This window comes from Ailuropoda melanoleuca, chromosome 1 (genome assembly GCF_002007445.2).
Source record: "Ailuropoda melanoleuca isolate Jingjing chromosome 1, ASM200744v2, whole genome shotgun sequence".
NCBI classification, from domain to species: domain Eukaryota; kingdom Metazoa; phylum Chordata; class Mammalia; order Carnivora; family Ursidae; genus Ailuropoda; species Ailuropoda melanoleuca.
The window spans coordinates 731,075-744,726 of NC_048218.1; the positions used below are offsets into that span (position 1 = coordinate 731,075).

Sequence of the window (13,652 nt, forward strand, 5' to 3'; positions counted from 1 at the left end):
CATTATTTTATCTGGGTTCTAAGAAACAAAGACTTTAAAATCCCTACTGAATACTAAGCTCAGATAAAAGTTGCCTTCCTGGCCATCGTTGCCGATGCCACCAGACAGTTGTTTTATTTTTTTGGATGGAGTATCGACATGATTGTCCAGTCTTCAATGTCATGAGCCTGCAAGCCAGGCACTTCTCAGAGTTCCCAGTACTGAGCCCCGGCAGCTGCCTGGCCCCTGGAGCCGTCTACACAGCGGAGGGTCCCGCACAGAGAGCCGTTTCCTGAGAATAGCCGAGTATCTCAAGTCTCTACCAAATGTAACAAGACAATTATGCAATAGTTAGTTATAAGTCAGTTTAACCAATCTGAGAAAAAAACCCGCAAAACGACCCACTTTTAAGAGGTTCTGAGAAAATCACATGGAAAGACACAACAACCAATTAACACAAAAATCAATCAGCCAGAATGACGTTCCCCAGCTTCCAACAGGTGCGCGTGCTCACAACCCTGGGAACTTCAGGCCAGAAACACTTCTCTGTCAGCTCAGAGGCTACAGGAAGCCTCAGGTCTTTGTTGGTGGGTCTGTGGCTCCTGCCTCAACCTCAGAGCTGTTCTCTGGGGTCAACTGCCCTTCCCTAAGGGCCAGACCCTGAGTTCCTGAGCTTTGTAAGAGTCAACGAGCCGGGTTTTCCAATCTGCTCTCACACGCAGCCCTGCACTTCTAGCGGCACAAGACCATCTGGCCCCACGTTAAACGAACACTGTGCCATCCCAGGAATTAGGCCTGTGACCCACTTGGCTTCCGTTCTGATTTCCCATCACCCCCACTCAGAGCCGTGTGTGAGGAGCCCTGGAGCCTACCATCGCAGTGTCCGACCCACCCCCGCGTGCGCTCACACTCTGCATGGCATTCCTACGCTGGGGACAGGCCACCCCTTCTCCCAGCCTCTAACATCCGCATCCCCTCAGTCACAGTTGGTGGTCGGCAGACATGATGAGGGACAGGGCATCACCCATCTGGAGCTACAGGGCCTGCCCCTGCCTGCTGTGGGGGGTCTTACAGACCGACCTCCACTGCTCCCTCATTTTCTTGGGCAATGCTGTCAACTTCCTTATGGCCTAAGACTTAACATGTTTTAAAGCTGCCGATGGTTCTTTCAAGAAGGCTGAGAGGGTTCACACCTTCACCACCTTCCTCACTGCTGGGATCTCTAAGAAGCTCACAGAAGAATGAAGAGCATCCCTGGTAACATGGAATGGGATGTGGGGGTCACCAGCAGAGGCCAGGCTTTGACACGTGCCTCAAGGGGGAGGGGGGAGGTCGAGGTGGCTGTGGGCTCTGGTGGGCAGGCAGGGGACGGGAGTGAACAGGTGGACAGAACTGCTGTCGCCCCACCAACCAGCTGAATGCAGACAGCTGTGCCCCTGCCCGGCTTCTGTCCAGCCAGGAGGTAGGGCCTTCACAGCATGTTCTGGGCAGGAGGAGAAGGACAACTTCATGTGTGGGGGTGGCCACGGGCAGATAGGGCGACAGGTGACCGAGCGCTAAGGCCGTCACCACTAAACCCAGGAGCCACTGGAAACGGCCTCAGGGCTGTGCCTGGTGGGGGACAGCCTCCTGCCCAGCACACTCTGCCCTGCAGGGTTTTTTAAAAGGAAACCTTGCCGGTGTGTCTTCTCTGCTCTGAGGAGAGGTCTCTGCGATGCTAATGAACTGGACCCCGCGTCCCCACACTCGTATTTAGCCTCGCTTCATTTTGAAAAGCCCTTGCCTGCTCGGCCTGTATGTCTCACTGCCCACGTCCGCGCCCGCCCAGTTCAAACGTGCGGGGGTTTGCAGAAGACGCGAGCACCCATCAGCCTGGCGGCACCTCCCAGATCCAAGTCTCAGACCACAGAAAACACAGGCAAGAAACGCTTTCTCAGGAGAGGCTGTGAAGCTCGGCAAGTTTCACACGGCTTAGAGAGCACCGAGGCCGATCCCCAGCTTGGCCTCCTTGCCCTGGCCTGCCCCACCCCCCCTCCCTTGCTCTTCCCTTCCCGCATGACCAGCTCCTGCAGGCCTCCTGGCCTCTTGCCCGGCGCACGTCTAGAACCCAGCGGAGAGACGCCCTTGGATCACGGCTGCTGCCCTGCAGCTGCTGCACACTGCGCCTCGGTCCCGGGCCCCGTACGTGCATCCTGGGGTGTCCCCATCCTCAACTCTGATACCATGTTCACACCGTGCGCGCTCAGGGATGGCTGAGCAGGCCCCCATGGCAGAGCGCGGGGCGTCAACGCTAGAATGAAAACCAAGGCCCCTTCTGTTGGCTTTTGTCCCGGGGGGTGGGGAGTGTGTGGGGGTGTTGTGTGGCTCCGGAAAGTGTAGCTTTACCGGACATTCAAACACCCTCTCCAGCATCTCTTAGAGCACCTGTCTGATAGCGCATCGCCTGACTTTTCAGGTGGGCGTAGGGCACCCTGCGGTCCCTGCCCGCTGGGGCGGGTGTGCCACAGGCAAAGCAGCCTTGTGGCCACCGCCCAAGGCCCTGTGTGCGGAGGAAAGCCCCAGAGTACAGCAACAATGAAAACAATTTGACATCAGGCCAAGTCCTCCACACGAGTAGAATTAGTACTAAGAGGTTAAAGGTTATTCAAGGTCATATGGATACGACACAGGTCAGGAACATTGAGAGAACGGTATTAATATTATTGTGTAATATTAATATTAGTAGCAAGTAACAGCAGCATGCAGGTGGGTAACAGTAATAAGAAGAGAAGCCAGGGAGGCAGAGTGGAGACTCACATCTGGGTGGGGGATGGCGTACTGTCCCTGGATCGTGTAGGCCTAGAAAGAGAGAGACACTGTCAGCTCGTGAAGTGGCCAGCCACACTTGTGCCCCCTGGCAGCCCTCCCCTGGGGACAGGGGCTTTCTCAGGGCTGAGACTTCCCACGAACAGGCCCGAGGCCCCGTGGTCAGAGCCTCCTCCCAGAGCGCATCCCTGCCTTGGTCCCAGTAGCTTAGGGCACCGGGAGGTGCAGACTGGGGGCGTCCTGGCGCCAGACCTCACCGGCGCCCACAGGTAGCTGGAGCTACAACCAGATGCATGAGCGGGGGAGGGGGGCGCACACCTCCTCACTGGACAGCTGCAGGCGCAGACACTGGCCAGTCAGTGGGGAGGGCAAGGAGGCTCCCCACTCCCCCGGGGTTCTTCAAAGAAAACCCCTGCAAAGGATCACACCCTGTTATAGGGTCACTAATTATTAACCTTTTGAAATTTTCATCAGCTTCCAGAGTCAACACTTTTACGAAGTATTTAAGAAAACCAAACCAAAGAACCTTTAAAGGTGACTCAAAACCAATTTTGTGAAAGCAGATGAAATAAGAAATGCGCCCAAATCAGCCACAAGAGGGATCGACTGGTCTCGTAGCCTCAGAGGGCCAGGCAGCTATTCTCACAGGGGGGCTGCACGTTCACTGTACCGCTCCTGGGGGCCAGCGTGGGTCCCTGAGACTTTACCTTCAAGACAGTGACTCAGACCAGCCACAGCACGAGTGTGGGCCCGGTGCCTCCCCTACCCACACCCTCTCCTGCCCTGACAGTCCACCAGCTACGGTGCTCCCAGAAACTCATGGCCAAAAACAAACAAACCACCATGTGTCAAAGGAGAGTAAAGACAAAGACTTGTTGTCAGGCCTCACGTTCTGTGACATGCGATGTGCCAGACCAGCCCTGGGCAGCCGCATTTGAGGCTCTGGGCATGGGTTGCACAGGTGCAGGGGGACATGGCTTCTGGCACCTGGCCATGTGGGTCCCCGTGCCACATCCTGAGTAGACATGTGATGCCCACCTGTGTCTGCACGTGTGTACCCGAGAGGGAAACCCCAGGTCAGTCCGAGTGTCACTTTGGTGGACTCCACACTGAGGAGTGGTGTCCAAGTTTCTGCCAAACCACAGCTTTTGAATCTGCCAAGTTTTTGTCAAAAACAACCTAACCTGGGAGTTAAAGGTCAGCCAGGCACTGGACAGGGACCACTGGAGGCGAGGCCCCAGTCTGGGTCACGGTTCGCCAATGGCATTGCATGGAGAAGTAAAGGGATCTTATCAGACGCAGCAGGTGTCCGAGTGAACCCCCCCTCCGCCCCCCGTACTTCTGTACACAGAACTTCGAGGCCTGGTCTTTAGGTTTTGTGGAGATTGCCACCAGGCCCGTGCTCCACTGGGTCACCACACGTAACAGCCCCCGGGACACAGGCTGCCCCACAGAGCCAGGCAGGTCTGAGTGAACGGCACACACTTCTCTATCCCAGACACTTCTGACTTATCTTTTACTCACTTAGGTCATTCTTAATTCTACCTGAAGTGTGTGACCGGTTTGCCAGGCTCTCCAGATAGCGGTGACAGCTAGACAGACAAAGGTTCCGTCTAGAAGAAACCTTCGCCATCTGTGACCTGCCTGAAATGCAGGGCTGGTGCTCCCTGGAGGGTCCCACGGCGAGGTCAGTCAGGGAGAGGGGCGCAGGCTACAACTCTCAGCTCTAGGTTCTGTGGCAGGTGGGGCCTGGGTTCTGAGGGGCCCCTTGCTGCACTAAATCTCCCTCACACCCGATTTCTCAGCGTGTGCTGCGGCTCCTCTGCCCCCACCCAATCAGGAAGAGCCACTGGTGAGACCAGACGGGGCCACAGGTGAGGTGCCTACATCGAGAGAGGATGACCCGGATGGCCGAGGCTGCGCTGGGCTGGGCCTGTGTGTGTTAACGTGCCTCCCTTCTGAATAAAGGCCTGTGCTCTACCACACGGTGGCACTGTGGGTTTGTCTATGTGTCAGGGGAAAGGACACCGTGCTCTCAACAAGGCCCCCTGTGTCTGTGTGTGTCCCCGACTGCCTCTGGCCTTGCCTTCTGACCTGTAAAATGGGGGCATGCCCATATTTTGGAGCTGCACTAGGAGCATACAGGGACATGAAGGGTCCAGACAAAGGGCAGTGCTGCTAGGAGACTGCAGGGGTGAGGAGGGCTGGGAGGGAGGCCTGCAGCAGAGGCACGCATAAGCCGGGCACCGTGGACAGCGGCCTGCCCTGAACCACACAGGCCCCGCGGGAGTCCCTCCCTGTGGGAAGCCGCCCACATGCTGCTCTTAGAAATGCAGGCCCCTGGCCCTCATCTAACATGTGAAGTCAACCTGGAGGATCTGATAAGATTCCTTTAACGTGGATAAACTTTAATTTGCCGCTTTGTTAATGATAAAATCATGACCACTCTCACCTGACCTGGGTCACCTCTGGGAATTCTCTGTCTTCACTCTCCCTCGAACAAAGACACAAGTCACCGCCAACTGGACGCAAAGCTCCTCCAGGAACCACTGGCCGGGCGTCTCCCAGGGCCCCCCACCTATGCTGGTATAACCCCGAGGTGTGTGGCCCAGGTGCCCGATGGCAGGAGGTGGGCCCTTGTGGGGAAGTGGGTACAGCCCCTCTCCTGGGCTCCCTCCAGGCCTTACTAACGAACTGCTGGCCTCAGACACAAATTTCTCTGCAACCACCGGCCTTCCAGGCTCCTTGCCGGTAAGTGAGAAAGGAGGTCAGGGGCTCCGGCCACAGCAACAGGTGTGCAAAGCAGGTGTTCTGGTCTGGCTCTTGCAGGGCCCAGCGGAGCGCTAGGGCCATCACTGTGACCAGGAAGGCTCTTGCCTGGCTGGTCACCTCTGCCTCCCCTTGCTCCCAGAAACTCCTCTGTGGAAGGCCAGGAATGTGCATTTCAGGGGAAACAGGACCGTTGTTGCAGCTCCAGGGGCTTCAACCTGGAGCCACAGGGTCACCTGTAGTGCTCCTGGCCCTGCTACTCCACTTCTTAAAGACACTCAGGAGCTAGATTTGGGCGAACGTTGCCTAGGCGGAACTGGGGTCCTTCTGTGCCAGGCCAGGGAGAAGATGCTTCCAGGGCCCGGCATCTGTGGGACGTCTCCCGTGGCCCTGTCTGTGTGCCCGACTCTGGCCGGCCTGGCCTCTGCCTCGTGGCAGCTGCACTGGCCCTGTGCCTGGGAGTGGGCTGGGAGAGCTTTGCGTCCAGCATAGGTGGGGTGGGAGACGTGCACGTGACAGGGGAGAAAACCTGAGTGCACTAACGGGCAGCGGCGGGGGCTGCAGTAAGAGGCTGAGGTTGGCAGTGGAGGCCGCGAGCGGGTCGGCTCTTACCTGACCACCTGCAAAAATGACAGGGGTGGAGGCGGGCTTTGGGCGGTAGGGGATGGTGGCACCTTTCGGTGGGGACTAGGAAAAGGGACAGGAGAGGGAGAGAGAGCATTAGAGCCGCTTTGCAGCACCAGGACCTGATGACGGGGGGGCCTCCTTCCCAAGCCCACCCCCGCTGCGCCACCCGCCCCGCCCTGTCCCCCAGGCTGCAGCAGCCCCGGAGGGTGGGGACCCTCCACAGGGCCACCTCTCTTCTCTGTGTAGCCACTGCCCTAGATACGCCCCCATGTAGCGCCACCACCCCCGCGGGATGCGGGGAGGGGGGCTCCATGGCAGCGTGCACTCTCAGTTCCCGACAAGCAAGGATGGAGGCCGAGACCCTGCTTGTGCTGGTGGCCGCAGGCTGCGCAGATGGACAGGTGACTGCCTGCGGACCAGGTGCTGTCGCCCTGCACTTGGGTCAACCTGGCTGCTGTCCTCCGAGAAAATCTCCCTCCCTCTGTCCCATGTTTGGGGTAAAGCCGGGCTTTATGGGTGGCTCAGCCATGGGGGCTAATGCCCAGCGCCCCAAAGGCTTCATGGGGCCAGGCTTGTGATGGTCAGTAGGCATCATCACAGCACGCTAGAAACATCCAGTTTCACTACGAACAAAAAGAAGCAACTTTTTAAAAAAGCTTAGAGTCCAAATTCAGTATTTTATAGTCGTGATGAGCTTTGCTATAATTTCCTTTGTTTATTCTGTGTCCAAAATTATAGGATTTTTATCTTGGGGTGAATGATATTCTCAAGTACCAGAAGTCTGCCAGATTCTGATGGAGTCATCCTAACGCCTTGGTCAGAGGCAATCAGGGTCCTCCCTTGTCCGGCCAGGTGGCAGTTTTCCCTGGGAGCAGAGGCCACAGGGCTGGGCCTCGGTCAGCAACACCACCAGCCAGAGGCAGAGAGTGGGGGCCAGGACGGTCTGTCCCTGCTGGGAGTTCTCAAGACCACGGCCCACTCAGGCCCAGCCCACACCCTGGACTATGGGGTGTGACGTCACAGTGCCCCCACCTGAGAGACACATAGCAATGTGGGGCGGGCTCAGCGCACTGGGTGGCGGCTTCAACTCTGCAGTCCAAGCCATGCTGTGCGATCATGGGCACACTGTGTGACCTCGACTACACTATATGACCTTGAACACATGGTTTGACCTTGACATCCTGCCTGACTTTGGGTGTGCTGTGTGACCTTGGCCAAGCCGTATGACCTTGGGAACGCTGTGCAGACTTGCGATAAAGCAGGAAGGGCTGCTGAGGGGCCTGCGAGCTGACCCAGGTCTGGGGTGATGCTGGGCTCCCAGGGTCAGCCGGTCTTCAGTGTTTCTGCTTTTTATGACCAAACGTCTCCAGAATCCTCTCTGTGCAGACAGAGGTCGCTGTGGCCTCAGAGGAGACTCGGTTCACAGTGGCAGAACCATGACCAAACCAAGCTCGAGGGAGTGACGCTCTCACTGCACCAGCAGAGAGCTCAGTCCAGCTGTGCCCCGTCCCTGAGCCAGGCACCTCACCCCATAGTGCCCTCTGGCCCCACCGGCCACAGCACCTGCCATCCCAGTACCATGAGCTTGTGATTCTGGTGCTCACTGATGTCCTCTGACAGGAGAGGTCCTGTGAGCACAGCGCTCCTGGTTCCCCCTGGGGCACAGTGGGCACTGCCGGGCAGGCACTCCACGGGGCCCCACGGACTTGCGTGCATCCGAGGCAGCCCTCCCAGGGGCCATTTCAGGGTGTGGGGCCGCCCCAGAGCTAAGTCTGAAAGTCCTTTAATCTTTGCTCTATCCGTGCATCTATCCTTCACCTTAGAAACGGGCCCAAACGTTTCCAGGTGCAGTGGCTGCTGCTCCGGTGGTGAGACAGCAGCTCCCCAGCCTCTGAGAGCTCCACGGCCCCAGTGAGAGGGAGGCGTCGCCTCGGCCCTGCATCTGCCCTTCACATGTGCCACATGCGCTTGCTTCACCATCGGGTCTCATGTGAGCCTCCATCTGGCGGGAACACAGCCAGTGGGGTCCACCTGTTTCTGCGGGCCACGTCTGACCACGAATGTGGTGCAGGCAATGCCACTTGGGAGGAGTCCTAGGAGACTGAGAGTTTTGTTCTAACCCTTGTGCGTGGATTTGGGAGGCTATGCCCCTCCTGGCTCTGAGGGGGATGCTGCCGCTCAAGACGCGTGCGCTTTCTCACCGCTGTGGGCACCCGCCAGTGCAAGGGAGCACACGGCCTGGTCACTGCGTGCCCACATGGCACTTCCGGGGTCCCATCAGGAGGGGCCGGAAGGGAACACAGTGTCACCGTGACCAGTGGCTGGGAACCATCAGGACACCAATATTTAGAAAAATATTTTTGACCTCACAAAATAGTATACTTTGGAAAAATAAAATTACGCAATTTTTTTTTTAAAGAGCTGGACAGGGATTTGAACACCAAACACAGGACAAAAGAGGGGTGAGCCCACAGACACTGGTTGAGGCACAGTGCCTCCCTCACGGGGAGCCCAGGACCCCAGCATTGCTGTTGGAGCCCTTCGTCGGAGGCCGAAGTCCTACACTGTAGCTTGAAGACCAGCGACTGTGAGAGCTTTAGTGAATCTTGCTGTATTGGGGGTATTAGTTGAAATTTAAATCTCAGGGTTTTTTCCCAAAAAAATTTTAAGAGAGGCTTTTGTCTTGCTCAGCTGTATCTTCGCTTCTCCTTTGGTTTTAACCATTTTGTTTATTCCTCTCTGTCTTTACAGTTTGGGCATTTTGGTGTGCTTTTCCTCCTTTGTGCCTTGGTGGGGGCTCTGATGCCAGCAGGCGTGGTGAGGACAGGCCTCCTGCCTCCACTTCCTCCATGGGCCCAGGGCAGCAGGGTCCGGCCCACAGCAGGCAGCGTGTCCAGCATGAACTTGCACCGTGGGTAAGGCCCGACCCTTTACTGGATGCCTCTCCCACTGCAGACTAATGACTTCTCATCCGATTGCCTCCTGACACATCCCTTTCCCTGGACCCCCAGACGAGATGATGGACATGCCCGAGGGGGCAGGCACCAGCAGCTGCCCCTCCCACGGCACCCGCAGGGCTCTCACTCAGGTCGCCTTGGGCCTGGGTGCGGTCTCGGGTCACGCTCCTGACACCTGTCCCCCATACAGCCTTGACGGTGTGAATTCTCAGGGCCCCAGCCGTGTGCCACAGCCAACACGAAGAAACCATGGCTGGTGTGGCATGAGGGGTAGGCTGGCGGTGAGCCCTGGATGCCCAGACTGTACCTCCAGCATGACCACACAGATCTGCTTGACGCACTGGATGATGGCGTCGGGGGTCCCCGAGATGGTCACTGCCCGCTCTGTGGAGTTGGGCAGCATGTCCCCGGCCACCTGGACCTGGGCACCTGTGGACTGCAGAAACAAGACATTGGAAGGGGAATGGCAGGGGAGGGGGCTGCTGGTAGTGGTGGCAGTGGCCTGGGTGCTCGGGAGGGCATCATGTCAAGGGCGCAGTGCATGGACACCAACCCTAAGGGCACCATGCCTGCCTGGCCTCAGCCCTCTGCTTGTTCCCTGGGGGCCCGTGGCAGGGCTGGTCTGCCTCAGCCTGCCGCTGCCCAGCATGGCGTGGCGCAGAGACAACGACGCTGGACAAGAGGCGTCTTAACGTGCAAGTGGCATTTGCAGAGATGGAGACAGAAATGGAGTCACTTTTTTCCAATACATGGAACTTTATCTCCCCTGTGGAGTTGTAGGTCATAAAGAAAGATGGATTCTAGAGGGGCCTAAACTTCGTGGCTGTCTTTCCTTGATGGAATCATGACACAGAGGCCGCCCTCCTTCTGGGAGAGGGAAGGATTCAGGCTTTCTTTGAGTAAAGGAACATGAACATAAAGTCTGCACCTCGCCCAGCCCTGCTGGGTCGGCTCAGGCCTGGTGGTCCTTGGAGGCCCCTGCCTGGGGGCAAAGACCACAGCTTCCACGGCCTAGAGCCACATGACTGGGTGGCAGGGTGCTGTCTCCCCTGCCCTGTCACAGGAGGGCCCTGCCTGTGCCTGGTTGGGGTGCACAGCTCCCCGTGCAGCTGCCTGGCACCTCTGCATGTCACTATGAGGGGGTCTGTGCACATTCCAGGGGCTCCCACAGCCCACCCTTTGCTTTTTGGATGGTTCTCCCCTACTGTAAGCTCTATGCTGCCAGGGTCTGCAGCGCTGGGCCTCCCCAGACACAGGTTGAGCTTCCCAGAGGTGGGCCTTACCCACCCAGTGGTGGGGTACCAGCAGCCAGAGAAGGTTCTGTTACCTCCCTGATCTCCTTGATCTTGGAGCCGCCTTTGCCGATAAGGGACCCACACTGGCTGGCGGGGACCACCAGCCTCAGCGTCACCGGAGGCTTGCTGGTGGCAGGGCTGTTGCTCATAGAGTTAATGATATCCTGGGGAGGGAGAAAGACACATGTGTGGGCCTGTTGTGTACACACCAGTGACTGCAAATGCCAGGCTCAGTAAGAAAGCATCTGAATGTGCTCCAAAGACTGGCGGGCCAGGGTCCCTGCCTCCAGAGGCCCACGGTCAGTGGGGGAGGGGGGAGGACAAGTGTGGGGACTCGAATGCTCCCAGGCAGAGGCACCTGTGAACACAGCGTGGCAAATGGCTGAGTGTCCAGAGGAAGGACACAGTGGACAGGCTGGCGGATTATAGAAGCTTGAAGGCCAGTCAAGATCAGGAAGACAATGAGCGGACAGCTGGATGGATGNGTGAGACAGCAGCTCCCCAGCCTCTGAGAGCTCCACGGCCCCAGTGAGAGGGAGGCGTCGCCTCGGCCCTGCATCTGCCCTTCACATGTGCCACATGCGCTTGCTTCACCATCGGGTCTCATGTGAGCCTCCATCTGGCGGGAACACAGCCAGTGGGGTCCACCTGTTTCTGCGGGCCACGTCTGACCACGAATGTGGTGCAGGCAATGCCACTTGGGAGGAGTCCTAGGAGACTGAGAGTTTTGTTCTAACCCTTGTGCGTGGATTTGGGAGGCTATGCCCCTCCTGGCTCTGAGGGGGATGCTGCCGCTCAAGACGCGTGCGCTTTCTCACCGCTGTGGGCACCCGCCAGTGCAAGGGAGCACACGGCCTGGTCACTGCATGCCCACATGGCACTTCCGGGGTCCCATCAGGAGGGGCCGGAAGGGAACACAGTGTCACCGTGACCAGTGGCTGGGAACCATCAGGACACCAATATTTAGAAAAATATTTTTGACCTCACAAAATAGTATACTTTGGAAAAATAAAATTACGCAATTTTTTTTTTGAAGAGCTGGACAGGGATTTGAACACCAAACACAGGACAAAAGAGGGGTGAGCCCACAGACACTGGTTGAGGCACAGTGCCTCCCTCACGGGGAGCCCAGGACCCCAGCATTGCTGTTGGAGCCCTTCGTCGGAGGCCGAAGTCCTACACTGTAGCTTGAAGACCAGCGACTGTGAGAGCTTTAGTGAATCTTGCTGTATTGGGGGTATTAGTTGAAATTTAAATCTCAGGGTTTTTTCCCAAAAAAATTTTAAGAGAGGCTTTCGTCTTGCTCAGCTGTATCTTCGCTTCTCCTTTGGTTTTAACCATTTTGTTTATTCCTCTCTGTCTTTACAGTTTGGGCATTTTGGTGTGCTTTTCCTCCTTTGTGCCTTGGTGGGGGCTCTGATGCCAGCAGGCGTGGTGAGGACAGGCCTCCTGCCTCCACTTCCTCCATGGGCCCAGGGCAGCAGGGTCCGGCCCACAGCAGGCAGCGTGTCCAGCATGAACTTGCACCGTGGGTAAGGCCCGACCCTTTACTGGATGCCTCTCCCACTGCAGACTAATGACTTCTCATCCGATTGCCTCCTGACACATCCCTTTCCCTGGACCCCCAGACGAGATGATGGACATGCCCGAGGGGGCAGGCACCAGCAGCTGCCCCTCCCACGGCACCCGCAGGGCTCTCACTCAGGTCGCCTTGGGCCTGGGTGCGGTCTCGGGTCACGCTCCTGACGCCTGTCCCCCATACAGCCTTGACGGTGTGAATTCTCAGGGCCCCAGCCGTGTGCCACAGCCAACACGAAGAAACCATGGCTGGTGTGGCATGAGGGGTAGGCTGGCGGTGAGCCCTGGATGCCCAGACTGTACCTCCAGCATGACCACACAGATCTGCTTGACGCACTGGATGATGGCGTCGGGGGTCCCCGAGATGGTCACTGCCCGCTCTGTGGAGTTGGGCAGCATGTCCCCGGCCACCTGGACCTGGGCACCTGTGGACTGCAGAAACAAGACATTGGAAGGGGAATGGCAGGGGAGGGGGCTGCTGGTAGTGGTGGCAGTGGCCTGGGTGCTCGGGAGGGCATCATGTCAAGGGCGCAGTGCATGGACACCAACCCTAAGGGCACCATGCCTGCCTGGCCTCAGCCCTCTGCTTGTTCCCTGGGGGCCCGTGGCAGGGCTGGTCTGCCTCAGCCTGCCGCTGCCCAGCATGGCGTGGCGCAGAGACAACGACGCTGGACAAGAGGCGTCTTAACGTGCAAGTGGCATTTGCAGAGATGGAGACAGAAATGGAGTCACTTTTTTCCAATACATGGAACTTTATCTCCCCTGTGGAGTTGTAGGTCATAAAGAAAGATGGATTCTAGAGGGGCCTAAACTTCGTGGCTGTCTTTCCTTGATGGAATCATGACACAGAGGCCGCCCTCCTTCTGGGAGAGGGAAGGATTCAGGCTTTCTTTGAGTAAAGGAACATGAACATAAAGTCTGCACCTCGCCCAGCCCTGCTGGGTCGGCTCAGGCCTGGTGGTCCTTGGAGGCCCCTGCCTGGGGGCAAAGACCACAGCTTCCACGGCCTAGAGCCACATGACTGGGTGGGGGTGCTGTCTCCCCTGCCCTGTCACAGGAGGGCCCTGCCTGTGCCTGGTTGGGGTGCACAGCTCCCCGTGCAGCTGCCTGGCACCTCTGCATGTCACTATGAGGGGGTCTGTGCACATTCCAGGGGCTCCCACAGCCCACCCTTTGCTTTTTGGATGGTTCTCCCCTACTGTAAGCTCTATGCTGCCAGGGTCTGCAGCGCTGGGCCTCCCCAGACACAGGTTGAGCTTCCCAGAGGTGGGCCTTACCCACCCAGTGGTGGGGTACCAGCAGCCAGAGAAGGTTCTGTTACCTCCCTGATCTCCTTGATCTTGGAGCCGCCTTTGCCGATAAGGGACCCACACTGGCTGGCGGGGACCACCAGCCTCAGCGTCACCGGAGGCTTGCTGGTGGCAGGGCTGTTGCTCATAGAGTTAATGATATCCTGGGGAGGGAGAAAGACACATGTGTGGGCCTGTTGTGTACACACCAGTGACTGCAAATGCCAGGCTCAGTAAGAAAGCATCTGAATGTGCTCCAAAGACTGGCGGGCCAGGGTCCCTGCCTCCAGAGGCCCACGGTCAGTGGGGGAGGGGGGAGGACAAGTGTGGGGACTCGAATGCTCCCAGGCAGA

General features: G+C 57.9%; 1 protein-coding gene across 11 annotated transcripts in view; it reads right to left on the reverse strand.

Moving 5' to 3' along the window:
* The window catches only part of PCBP3 (poly(rC) binding protein 3), a 63,383-nt gene that overhangs the window by 16,962 nt on the left and 32,769 nt on the right, over window positions 1-13,652 (reverse strand). For 5 of the 11 annotated variants that reach the window (XM_034654260.1, XM_034654251.1, XM_034654256.1 and 2 more), the window contains 4 exons: window positions 13,332-13,463; window positions 12,314-12,442; window positions 6,097-6,240; window positions 2,776-2,817 (listed from right to left, as the gene is read on the reverse strand). In XM_034654260.1, the coding sequence (XP_034510151.1) occupies window positions 2,776-2,817; window positions 6,097-6,240; window positions 12,314-12,442; window positions 13,332-13,463 (447 nt within the window). Of the gene's footprint in view, window positions 1-2,775; window positions 2,818-6,096; window positions 6,241-9,444; window positions 9,574-10,464; window positions 10,705-12,313; window positions 12,443-13,331; window positions 13,464-13,652 lie in introns of those variants that run through there. The other 6 variants (XM_034654288.1, XM_034654270.1, XM_034654281.1 and 3 more) reach the window with 3 other exon arrangements.